At 50.6% G+C, this 12,474-nt stretch overlaps 1 protein-coding gene across 1 annotated transcript in view; it reads right to left on the bottom strand.

Moving 5' to 3' along the window:
• Positions 1-1,243: 1,243 nt before the first annotated feature.
• FAM184B (family with sequence similarity 184 member B) overlaps positions 1,244-12,474 on the bottom strand; it is a 77,546-nt gene continuing 66,315 nt past the window's right edge. The window contains exons 12-18 of the mRNA XM_037045368.1: positions 10,808-10,962; positions 10,009-10,181; positions 8,125-8,271; positions 6,146-6,263; positions 4,404-4,508; positions 3,846-4,045; positions 1,244-2,330 (exon numbers count right to left, since the gene is read on the bottom strand). Coding sequence (XP_036901263.1) covers positions 2,237-2,330; positions 3,846-4,045; positions 4,404-4,508; positions 6,146-6,263; positions 8,125-8,271; positions 10,009-10,181; positions 10,808-10,962 — 992 coding nt within the window. The 3' untranslated portion in view covers positions 1,244-2,236. The remainder of the gene's footprint in view (positions 2,331-3,845; positions 4,046-4,403; positions 4,509-6,145; positions 6,264-8,124; positions 8,272-10,008; positions 10,182-10,807; positions 10,963-12,474) is intronic.

Below are 12,474 nucleotides of genomic sequence, written 5' to 3'. Positions count from 1 at the left end.
TGTACGGTGCCCTCCATGCTTGAGCACTGCCCCTCATCCGCAGCCCCCACCCTCTCCCCTCGTCTCCTTTCCACTGTGGGCTGCCATCCCTCCTGTTTGACCACCACTGTGCTGGTGACAGTTGCCAGCCATTTCACCGTGCCGTATCGAGTGGACACTTCACCTTGATCTCCTGCAGGGGGAGAGCAGACCACTGAGGAGCTCCTCGGAGGACGTTGATCAAAATAATACTGCATCCTGGTGGTGACGGAGGGGATCAATTAGTATTGCCCTTGGAAATCCAAAGGTTGAGGGGAGGCCATTCCCATCCCAGCTCCATCTAATCTGCAGAACCCAGGTGGATCCTGGAGCTGGAGTGTAGACCAAGCAGCTGCAGCCACACCTGCTCTGTTGGAATTTGCATCAGTGCCACACCAGTTAACGAGGGCGCAGGTGCACGGCATGTAGTGACCGTTCATCTCCCTTCATCACTGCTGTTCCCACCACAGCGTCACCACCATCCCTAGACCACTCTGCTCTGGGAGACATGGAGTAAGTTATGCAAAGTAAACCAAGGAGAGTGTTTATATCAAACTGGATTTCTTAATCATATCTAGGGTACAGAGAGGATGTCCTTCACTGCTCAAGGTGTAAATCACTAGAAACCCTCTGGATGGGAAATTTGGTCTTACCGAACAAAAAGCTCAAGCGTGTGTCCTTTCATGCTCTACTCCAATGCTCAAGTAATAATACATCCTACAGAAAAAGTGATAGATGCATACGAAGACTTAGTTAATAAATACGTAATGATTGGGTAGAATCTAGACATTTACAAGATCTTTCACTCACCTGCAACAGAAAAGGAGTCCAAACAGACACAGAGTGTCGATCCCATTCTCCATCAGCAGCTGTTACTGTGAGCTGCAGGACAGCAGAACGCAGCGAGGCCTGCTTTGCTAGGCGTGAGGAGTGCCTGGTCGTGGGCAAATGTCTCCCCAGACAAAAGCACAACAGAAATGCCTGTCTGCAGTCTTTAAAACACAAAATATGGGCACAATCCTACAAGGCTCGCTCTAAGCAGGAGACGGACAACTAAAAAATACTTGGTACTGGAAAACAACAGCATATTACATGTGCGGTAACAAATATTTGCACTTTAAAAAATTTGAGTGAGGTCACTGTGAACTTACTATTTCCAAGGCCAGTTGTCATCTAATTTCACCCTTCTTTGGAAAATCAACACAAGTCACAACCATTTTTATTGCCCAGGTGTTTAAAGTTTTATTCAAAGAGCAAAGACCTGACAATGCATAGAATACACGGCGGTGTGTGGGCCACCTGGCCGGGCCAGCACCAAAGGACCGAGAGCATCGTTTGCCCATTCAGAGATGTATGGAGCCGCGCCCAATCACACTACTCTCTCAGAGGGTCAGTTTGCGTGGCGTGTCGGTGAGGTCAGCCCCGTGCAGGACCACTGCTGCGTCCCAGAGGTTCAGTAGATCTTTGGGAAGAACAGATGATCTCGAAACCTTCACAGATGGCTCAGCTGATGTTGCGGTCCCTGAAACTGAGGTGTGGACGGGGTGGGGCTGGTTATTCACGGAAAACCCTGGCCGTGCTGAATCCCAGGGCCTGGTCGGGATCCTTGCCCACGTCCTGTTGCTTAATCCTCAGGAAGCGCCATGTTGAGGTAGGTGTTATCCCCTCGGTTATCGACTCCGTGTCCTGGATTGGGAAGTCAAAGTACTTAATCCAAGTACGTCGAGGTCTTGATTTGTTTGTTTTGTTTTTGAGTTGGCTTTCCTGGCTATTTGGAACTTTGTTTTATTCATCTTACTGAGGTTGGATGTGCATTTTGAATTGTATCACTTACATAACAGTTTTCAGTCCATCTGACTTGCAGCCTCAGGGAAAATGAAGTCACTTTCAAAGTAGACCACGGCCAGCATTGCGTGGAGGGTGATCTGAGCGACACCGGCACTCAGTGGGTAGGCCGTTAGTGACGTTAATAACACCTCCTTACGATGCTTTTGGACAATGCTAGTTCGTTTTATCCTAAGGTTAAAAATCTTTTAATGAACTGGCATCACAAAGACACAATGTGAAATGTCAAGGCCAAAATCTGCTTTAGCCATTGTATGCAAACCGTGTTACAGAGCAAGGTATTTGGTTGATTGGTTTCTTTAGTTCATTCCCTCAATCAGACGTTTTAAATGTTTTTCAAACGTCCCCTTTGTGATGGGTCCCAAGGATCAATTTAGAAAGAAAAATACTTGGTGAACCACTCCTGGTGGGCAGAGCCCTGTTTCTGTGGGACTTCTTTGGGTGGGGCCGTTTCGTCGTCCTGTGTCCTAGGAACACAAACACAAAGGTTCACGTGGTTTTGAAAATTACTTAATAAACCATTTCATGCCCCACCCTCTTTTCAGGGAAAAATTGCTTCTTTACTCTTCCAAACATACTGGAGAATGACCGGCCGACATCAGGATCTGGAAACCGGGGGTGAAAGACGGGTGGGGAGGAGATGTCTAATTGCTGTTTTGAAAATGGAAGTCTCTCTATTGTTTCACTTAAGACAATGAGGTGTATTTGCAAAATTTATTTCAGGCATGCATAAACAAGATCCACAAAAAAGGTAAAAGAAATGGTTGATCAATGCATTACAATTTAAAAAGTTATTAATGTGTTCTAGCATCACAATAAGGCTATAAAATTAGCGAAATAAATGGAAAAAGGGGAACAGTAAGCAAGAAAGTATGGTGTGCACCTGGCTGAATGGTCTCTTATCTGCAGTCTTAGAGCTTCGTGTAAAACAACGGGAACGCAGCCGTAAACAGGAACGTATGCACAGAGGAACCCCTGAGCCGGCTCCAGCAGTTAACTCAGGGGTGTGCTGGGTGCCCCGGCCTCTGACGCCTCAGCTGCGAAGCCAAGGGCTGGGCTCCTCCAGTGACTGACTGCCAGGGGGTCCCTGCAACTCAACGCTCGTTAAGATCTGTGCCTGTGCCGCCCCATTTGCCCAAAGAGCCACGGGGAGGCAGGGCCTCAGGAAAAGGAATATTTTAGCAGCGGCCCTCTCCAAAATGCAAATTCACAGCCCAAAACGTAAACTTTTACCTCTAAATGCAGACTGGATAAGAGGAGGAATAGTACAAGGGAAAAGCACTGTTGAGGGAGAGAAGCCTGCTGCAAGGCTTTCTGGAGGAATAAGAAGGCGGCATCTGAGATCACCATGCGTGACCAAACAACACCCCTCCCCCCAGTAAGAGGCCTCAAAATGCCAAAAGGATGCAATAAATCTTGAAAAATACCCTTAATGGTAATAGAGGAAATATACTAACTGCTTCTATGCCAGGTCCCGTCTTGAGCAGCACATCCTAGGGGTTAATTCCTTTAACCTGTCACATCAGCCTGATGGAGTAGGTGCTGTATTAGCTTCGCTTTAGAGGCAAGGGAATGGAGACCCAGAGAGGTCAAGTAACCTGCCCAAGGCCACACAGCTCCAAGTGAGGAGAACCAGAACTTGAATCCAGACCCCAAGGCCAGATGATGAGAGTCCATCTTCTATGTAACCCACAGTGAAGCTGCCAGCTAAGTGATTCAATGTCCCCTGTTTAATCAACCATGAAAAAAAACAAGGCTTTCTGGAATTTGGTACCAGAAATAGTCCCTCTTCTAAAGCATGGCGTATTTCTCTGCTTTTCCACAATCTTCCCACTTGGCTGGGCTGTAATTTTTCCAAGGCGGGGCCTGATGTGCAACTCTTTATATTGGCCCCAAAGCTGGCCGTGGAACGGTGCCAGAACGGAATCCCACTCCCCCCGCCCCCGTTTTGGGAAAGTGGATTCGCAGCCTCTGCTCCCTACCTTGTGGCAGTTTTCCCATCAGGAGACTGGGTGGGTTTGTAAGGCCGGCCCCCGCTGGGGCCTGGGTCCAAGCTGGGTGACTTGCTGATTGGCGGGGCATGGATCCTCGAGCTCAGATCCCCACTCAGAAAGTTCTTTGCGTAGGAGGCGAGGTTTGGCACGCTGACCACTCGGCTGGGCACTTCCTCCATCTTCTTTTTCTGCTTGTATTCAAGGAAAGGCCTCTTAGAGTCACCCCAAAGGGCACGGCGGTAACAGCAAACCACGCCCACCACCTAGATCTACGTGAGGGAGGAGGTGATACTTTTATTGATACAATTCCATCTTTTTTTTAAAGCACTTTTCCCTCTAATCTATTTTGTGTTTTAAAAACACACATCATCTTCCTAGCCATATAAAAACACTGTTTAGCCATTTGGACTATTTTCTGTGGGTCTTATTTTCCATGAGTTTCCTTTTGAATGTATCCCAGCCATTGATAAATAGGCTGCAGTTATTTTAGGAAAAATAAAACCAGTAGAATTGTGCAATGCACTGGAACTGGAAAAACCAATGTACCTTCATGGAAGGGGTCAAATACCCCGGGTGAGGGTTGAAAGAGAAGGACCGATTCCGATGGGACATGGCGCTGGGGAACGCTGCAGAGTGAAATCTTCTCTCCTCCTGGAAAAACAACCCAGCTGAGCCTCATGAGCCCAACCACACAGCCCTGGATTAGCTGCTGCTTGAGGGCAATTCTAGGGGCTGGGTCAGGGCAGTGGGGAGTGGGGCAAAATGAGGGGCCCTGGGCAGCCAGTGGGAGTCAGGCTGCCACCTATTGAAGCTTCAAGGAAGCACGTTGACTCCTGGGGTCTTTGTGTCCCCGGCCCCTTTTGTAACAAAGCAAAGGACGAGCTTATTCGGAATGCCTCAAGGGAAGTTAGAAATCCGTGTACTCAGCATCTGAGAAGAGTCTACTGAAGAAAGTTAATAATTAAGGTGTAGAAAGGTAATAATTGAGGCCAAGATAGAAGACCTGCAGGGACAATCTTGTTAGTATGTGCCATCCTCCACATTTTTCTTTCCTTCTGCATTGTTTTTAAAGTAAATTCCAGTCATTGTACAACTTCATCTGTAAAAACATCAATATATGTCTTTAAGAGATAAGCACTCTTCAAAAATAAAACCTCAGGGGTGGGCTGGGGTGGGAGGAAAAGGCAGAAAACTGTACTTGAAGAACAGTTAAAAAAATAAAGTGACATAAAACCACAATCTCTTTGTCACACTTAGCAAATGAGGACTCCCTATTAGTGTCATGTGATTTTCAGTGAGTGGGAAAGCTTTCCCGATGGTCTCATCAATGCCTTGACAAGAAAGAGTGTGGCTGGGGAGGAGGGGGCAGGGCTGGGAGACGAGACACAGGCGGGGCCCTGCCAGCCACTGAAGAGTCGTGGGTTCTACTCTGCAAAGGCTGGGAAGCCTTGGGAGGTGCTGGTCAGAGCTGGCTGTGACCTGACTAATATTTTCACAGGCCCCCTCCGGTAGCTGTGAGGTCAGTATGGTGGGGTGAGGCTCGAGTAGAGGGGAGACCCATGGACTCTCCACTGCACAGGCTTGGGTCAGGACTGTGGAGGCGGATGGCGGGAAGTGCCTGGACGTCTGATGTGGCTGACGAGCTCTCTCCCACGGGGCCACGCTGACGGGAGTGACTCTATGGCCCCTGTCCTCAGAGTTAACTGTGAGGTGCTGGGAGCTGTCCAATGGAACAGCACGGAACGTGGCGAGGCTGGGTTAGAGCCTGAAGCAGTGGTCGAAGTATAAGGAGACATCAGCGTGTGGCCCGTGGACTGTGTGAATTGGCAGGAGTGGGTGGGGGAAGGGATTTCAAAGAATGACCTGGGGGTGGGGCTCGTTGTCCAGGGGGTGGCTTTGCCAACAGGAAAATTAGTGGTCATGTTTACAGAAGGAAGATCTCTAAAGAATAATCGTCTTGCTTGAATCCATTAAAATTCAGTCAAAAGGTGAACCACTCTAGGATGGTGAACCACTCTTACTAAATTCTGTTGGTGAAAAAAACCAAGCCAGTATCAGTACTGGGCAGATGCTGTGGGGCTTGGGAGTAGAGGGGCTTTTTTGCTTTCTATGTTCCTGTGTTAATTTTCTTTAGTGAGTATGTATTTTTTATACAATAGAAAAAAAATAACCGAGGGTCTTTTCTAAGGCGGTTTTTATGCTTATCAGGATTAAAACTTGAGGAACCAGTAACATGTCAGGTGCCAAGCGGGTGTCCCCTCCCCACGCCAGTGCCCGGCCAGCCCCACCGTGAGCTGCTTGATGATCTCCTCTCTCTCCTTCAAGCGGGTCTGCAGGCGGCCTATGAGCTGCACGTCCTCCGGCCTGGACGCCCCCTTCCCTGGCTTCTCTCCGGCCTCCTTCAGTCTGTTTCAAGCAGACAAGCGTTAGCCCCTCACTGCAGTCACTCAACGTGGCCAGCCTGGCCAGACACTCTCTCGGTTCACAAAAGGGGAAACTGGGGCCCAGAGAGCTTGTCCAAGGCTTCCCAGAGAGTTGGCTGCAGAGCTTGGGGTGGAGCCCAGGACCCCACCTCCCAGTGTGACCTTTGTCAGTTCCCCTGAGGGTGCATGGCCCAGGAAACAATGGCTCGGGTGTGCACGCAGATGCTGCACCCAGTGGGGTCAAGAACCAGGGATGTTTGGGAGAAGAGGCCTCAGCAGGAACCAGCCCCACCCCGCCGATGCCCAAAGGCTCTGCAGATGCCGACGCGGCTCTGGCGCCATCTGCTGGCCAGCATGGGGTGTGGCAGGCGTTAGTTCCCGGGCAGATAAAGACAGGGCTGAGCAAGGAGGGCAGGTGGTACCCAGGGCCCTTTCAGCGTTCAGTTGGAGAAAGAACTCCTGGGGTGGTGGGTGAGAGGGAGGGTTAGTATCGCAGATGACCTACGGACTGCCACACTGTCGCTGACAGGAGGCTAGGACTTTGGGGTCAGGTGATTTGGGCTCTAATCCCACCTGTGCTTTTTTCTAGCTGTGACCTCAGGGGTGGCATTCCACCTGTGACCCTCTGTTGCACCTTTAAAATGGGTGTGAAAATGGTGGTTGTGAAGATTCACTGAGATAATGGGTGCCTGGCACATGGTAAGTATGCACGAAAGAGATGTTAAAAGCTTCCACTCCAGATTTTGGGTGATTCGCTTTGTGTTAGAGAGAGTGGACACTTTTATTAAGAGTTCAAGCTAAGGGTCATACAGGTGACATTTAAATTCACTTAGTTCTGCTTTGACCTGGTCTCCCTGATGTAACCCCAATCCTCCAGTCTCTTAGCATCCAGGTGGACCCCATCAAGAACTAGATCAGACCCTGTCACTTCAAGCTCAGAGCCTTGCGATGGCTTCCTGGTGCTCCCCAACTACCTTCCAACTGCTGCCCGTTCACTGTAAGATTTTCTGCCTCCCTCCGAGTCACCCCACCAGCCTTGGTTTCTAGAACTCACTCTCTCACACGTTCCATGTAAGCCATAGGAGCCTTCAGGCCACTCAGTCTTATGAAGCAGGCCCCAGGGCCTTTGCACTTGCCGTTCTGGTTGAGGTGCCCTCTTTCCAGATGGCTCTCTTACTCCCTTGGCTCCTTGTGCATAAATCAAGTCACCAAGAAGCCTTCCTTGCCACTTTCTGGAAATGCATCCTATTTTTCTTCCTGCACACTTTCACTACCTGATATGCAATTAAGTATTTATTTCCTCGTTTCTTGCCAGAATCTCCATTAGAATTTGTGAGTTCCGTGAGAGCGTAGTCTTTGTGTTGTTCCCTATGGCAACCCAGAGCTAAAACAGCGAGCCCTTAGTAAATATTTGCTGAACGAGTAGGTAAACGCACATATACAGGCACAAGGGGCTGTTGGTGGTGCTGACTGCCCACAGCAATAACAATTTCCACCTCAGAGGACAGCCAAAGGTTAAAGAGATGCTGCCTGTTAGAAGAGGGCCAATGCTAATAAAAAGGGTAGCCTTGATCCTTCTGGTTCCTTCCCTTTGGGAGGGGCAAACCACGCCCAAGAGGCAGTTGCTTTCCTCACAGATTCCCAGGGCCTGCCCGAAAAGGGACAGCAGTGTCATAGTATGACAGGTGACCAACCATCCCAGTTTGTCTGGACTGAGGGGCTTCCTGGAACCCAGGTCTTCTAGTTACAAAACCGGTAGGGTCCCAGGAACACAGATAAGTCAGTCACCTCAGAAAACGGTGTATCTACTGATCCCTCCTCACTTGGGGCCGGGCCTTACTTACTCGGTTTCCAGGGCAGCCAGCCGGGCCTGGAGCCGGGCTTGGGCGCTGCTGAAGTCTGCCACCAGGGCCTGCACCTCCTTCCGGTGTTCCTGGCGCAGAATTTCCACCTCCCGGGCCCGCTGAGCTTGCTGGTCCTCCTCCAGCTGCCTGTGGGGGACAGAAGCACAGCTGGGCTGGCCTGGGCTCTGGGGACCCACCTTCTGGGCACTGGGATGTCTCCTCACTCTGCTGGGTGTCCGTGTTTGGAGATAATGGGTGAGGGAAGGTTATGAATCGGAGGTCAGGACACGGTGGGAAGGAGACCCAGGGTGTCTGAGTTGTGAGGTCCTGGATGAGCCCCTCGGGGGAGGAAGGAGCTCCAGAGGGGAGTCTGGGGACACACTCCCTCCACCCAGGGCGGGTGGGAGAGGTGGAGACAGAGATTCTGTATCAGGATCACTGAAGGCTGGGACTCTGAGACCGGGCAGGGTGGGACAGGTTAGGAGAGCAGCGTTTGAGCCAGGTGGCCACCTCTGTCCTCAGCCTGCTCCATCACTTCCTAGCTGTGTGACTGTGGGCAAGGAACGCCCTGCTTAGCTTCCTATGTGAGGCGGAGGTGACAACAGTGTCTGCCTTGTACCATTACTGCAAGGAAGCCCGTGTTCATACATGTCCAGAACAGCCCGTAGCACGCTGTGTGTGTTCAACCATCAGCGTCATTTGTCAGAGCCCAGGTGTGGGGCCCCAGGGACCAACAGATAAGCGTTGGGGTATGTCACCCTCAGAAAGTTAACCATATAGATGGATAGACAGATAGACATCTTCTCACCCATGACATGTTTATTGATCTTAGAGGGAAAGCAGGAAGAGGGAGGGAGAGAGAGACACGGTTGGTTGCCTCCCAAATGCATCTGGACTGGGGATGGGCTCTGCAACCTTCTTGGTGTTCAGGGCGATTCTCCAACCAACGGAACCACCCAGCCAGGGCAAGTGCATGCATATTTTTGTGTGATTGTTTCCTTCTCCCCCGAGAGGGACCGTTGCTTTTCTGAACTGGAGGGGGCTATAACCCAAAATGGTTAGGAGTCCCCACCCTAGTCCACGTCCTTATTCCAGTGTCGCCTGCCTGGGGAGTCCCTGACTGAATTTGAGGTCTCCACCCTGGCCAGGCGGGCTCACAGCTGCCACTTATGTGAACCTTTCACTGGAACAGCTACTTTCACTTGAACAGCTGAGAAAAAATGGACAGTCCATGGGAGATGGGAAGTACCAAAGGTCACTCAACAAGAAACAGATAACCCGAAAAGTCCTGTACCTACTAATGAAATTAAAATTTTAGTTGTGACCTTTCCAAGAAGCGGGGGGAAGGGGGAGGCTGTGGATTCAGGATGGATCATGAGCTGTCCAGCCCGGATTAGGTGATAGTGGCCCCACGGTTGACCCAGTGCTTCCTCCAGGCCGGGGATAGTGCTAAGAGGCTACGATCACTTCCCTGCGTCCAGACGCAGCCGCTTGGGGTGGTGCCATTCCCACTTTACAGAGGACAGTCTTGGAGAGGGTAGTTGCCGCCCCAGTTCACTGGCTAAAGGCACACAGCACTGTCTTTTCAAGGCTATTTTTGAGGATACTTTTGGTGTCATTTGGCCCACTTCCATAAATTCCCTGATTTGTATTGAAACTGGGTTTCCGCTTCTTTTTCTTGACTAATAGTCTGCAGTTTTGACCGACTTCCTAGATACTTTTCCTGCGACCGGGCGGAACATCAGTGAAGTGCTAGTGCATTAGGGAGTCTTTTCTTTGGGAAGGTGCCGAGGGGAGACAGGTTTTAGATCTCCGCGAGGCTCTTCACTAGGCAACGCAGCAAGGGGCAGGAGGGAGGAAAGTTCCCGGATCCTGCAGACCCACCTGCTCTGGTCCTGGAGCCGCAGCGCCTCCTGCTGGTGCTGCTCCACCTCCTCCTGCAGCTGCCGTACTGTGTCCTTGAGCTTCGAGTTCTCCTGGAGGAGGTCCCCGTCGCTGCTGGGAGAAGGCTCAGCGGCGCCCTTCGGGGAGCCAGTTGGGCTTGGGCTGCGCCCCTCCTAGAAGAAAAGTAGCCAGAAGCGGTGTTTTCAGAAGGCGCAAAGGACTCCAGGTGTGCACTGCCTACCCTGGAGCCACAGGAGCAGTAGGGAGCCACCGAAGGTTGTATGCAGATGCACTTCAGAGGAATACCTGAAGTAGGGCAGTGGGCTGGGGCACAGAGGTCATGGTTGTGAGGTCGGGGTGCTACCCAGCTAGGTAGGAATTAGGGATGTGCAAGGAAGGGGGCTATTGGACCCAGTCTGACCCGGAAGTTAAAGGAGAGGGGCCTTGAGCTCAGGCGACAAGGCCGCCCCCACTCATGGGAACGGGGAGGCTGACACAGGGGAGGACTCGGACATTCTCCTGCAGATCTGAAGCAGCGACCTGGTCTAGCTGTCTCTGAGCCCTGTCTGGTACCAACACCCTGTGATGCTATTGTGTCCAAATTAAAAAGAACATGTAGAACTTAAAACCTTCATTTTCTTTACAAAAAGGTCATCCCGCAGGCCCGCCAGGTGTCCCTTAGCAAAGGAGAAGGGTGCTCCCCGTTTGGGATCAATTACCCAGGGCCTCCCCTTGCAGAGATGGCCACAGCCCTGCCTGCTCCGAGAGGGGTGCGGCGTGGGCGGCCTGGGGCACACACCTCAGTGGTGTCCACGTGGTCCTCGCTGTCTCCTGCACGGGCCCGTGGCTGGTCAGAGCCGCCCAGAGCCCTCAGCTCAGCCTGCAGCACCTCCATGTCCTTCTGGTGCTCTGAGCAGGCGGCCCGCTGCTGCCACAGCTCCTGCCTGAGGGACTCTGTAGAAGGAAGGGCAGCAAAGGTCAGGCAAACGGGCAAGGTGAAGGCTGAAGTCTGTCCTGGTGTGGGTGCTGCTGAAGGCTTGGGATACAGTTCTCCCAACTTGTTTCAAGATAACAGAGTTCTATGTACAGCGCACTAAATGTGCTTAAAACCCTGGAAAACTGTTTATTGAAGCCCTACAACCATCCCATCCAGTATCACCACAACCCATTTGGTGCTGTGGAACCTGAGCTCAGAGAGGCTGAGTAAGTAGCCCAGAGACACACAGCTAGTAAGTCGTGGAGCCAGGATTCAACGTGTCCTGTGGTTCTTCTTCACTCTGAAGCACCGCTTAGCCTTTTCCTGGTGATTAGGAAAGGTACTGAGTTTCAGTGGGCGGCCTTGAGTCAGGGCGGAACCCTGAGGCAGTCTGGGCCTCAGCACCAAGTCCAGAACCCAAGCGAATGGGGAATTATCAAGTGACCGGAGGCCTATTCTGGGGCTGCAAGTCTCAAGTCGGAAGTTTTGACATTTATGCCAACTCTTAAGGAGACAAAACATGTACAGGTTCTCCTCTCCCTGGGTGTGAAGTTGGTTGCATTGTGAGGGCAGGAGATGGCACGTCCTCTGAACAGAATGAGGATTAAAATCAGAATCATCAGGAGTAATGTATGAGCCCCACCCCCACCCCCTTAACTCGGGGGAGAGCACAGCCGGAAACGGAAACTTCTCCTCTGAGGATGGCGGGCGATTTCTAGTTGTGTCCTCGCATGATTGAAAGGCGAAGGAAGCAATCATTTCAAAATGAGTATTTTCTGCTAGAGCACATGCTATTCACTGAGCTATTTTTTAAAAAGAAGATACTTTTTAAGGGCTAGCAAATTTAATACTTTTCTGTTAGGGACTTTTGAGACTATATTTTAGTTATCGCAAATAACTTGAAATATTATTCCGGTAACTCCATAAGCCATAAAATAAGTACCCAATGCGGGCCTCAGTACATAGCAAGTGCTCAATATATATTTGTGAAATAGACAAATGATGTTTAGAGTGAAAATCAATGACATAGTGAAAGTGTATTAGTTGTGAAAGATCTCCCATATGCCAACTGCACTGCTCTCGAAGGCACAGTACCTCAAATGCATGTGAGCGCTTAATATATTCTGTGGACATTATGTTGAGAAACTTGTTTGGTCATTTTTTCTCCCCCATAGAATTTTAATAAAGTGACTTCAAAAGCTTTTTTTTCTTTAAAAAATGCAGACACACCCATTTTTAATATCCTTTATCACAAAGTTGCAATAAAACCCTTTAGCAAAGCATGATCTGTAGTGTATTTATTCTTTATCTTCCCCTCTTCTTCCATCACCCACCCACCCACCTACCCATCCACCCGTCCAGCACGTCTGGGTCTCCACCCCAGCGTATCACAGCATCTATGGGACAGTCACCCTCTCTCCCTGGCACTAACCTGCACTGCAGGTCAGGTGTGTCTCACGCAGACAGAGAGTGGAGCAGGAGTAACTGGG

This window comes from Sturnira hondurensis, unplaced genomic scaffold (genome assembly GCF_014824575.4).
Source record: "Sturnira hondurensis isolate 20B ecotype Veracruz unplaced genomic scaffold, ASM1482457v3 Scaffold0000780, whole genome shotgun sequence".
Taxonomy (NCBI): Eukaryota; Metazoa; Chordata; class Mammalia; order Chiroptera; family Phyllostomidae; genus Sturnira; species Sturnira hondurensis.
The sequence above is the reverse complement of the archived record's forward strand: the minus strand, read 5'-3'. Positions and strand labels throughout refer to the sequence as shown.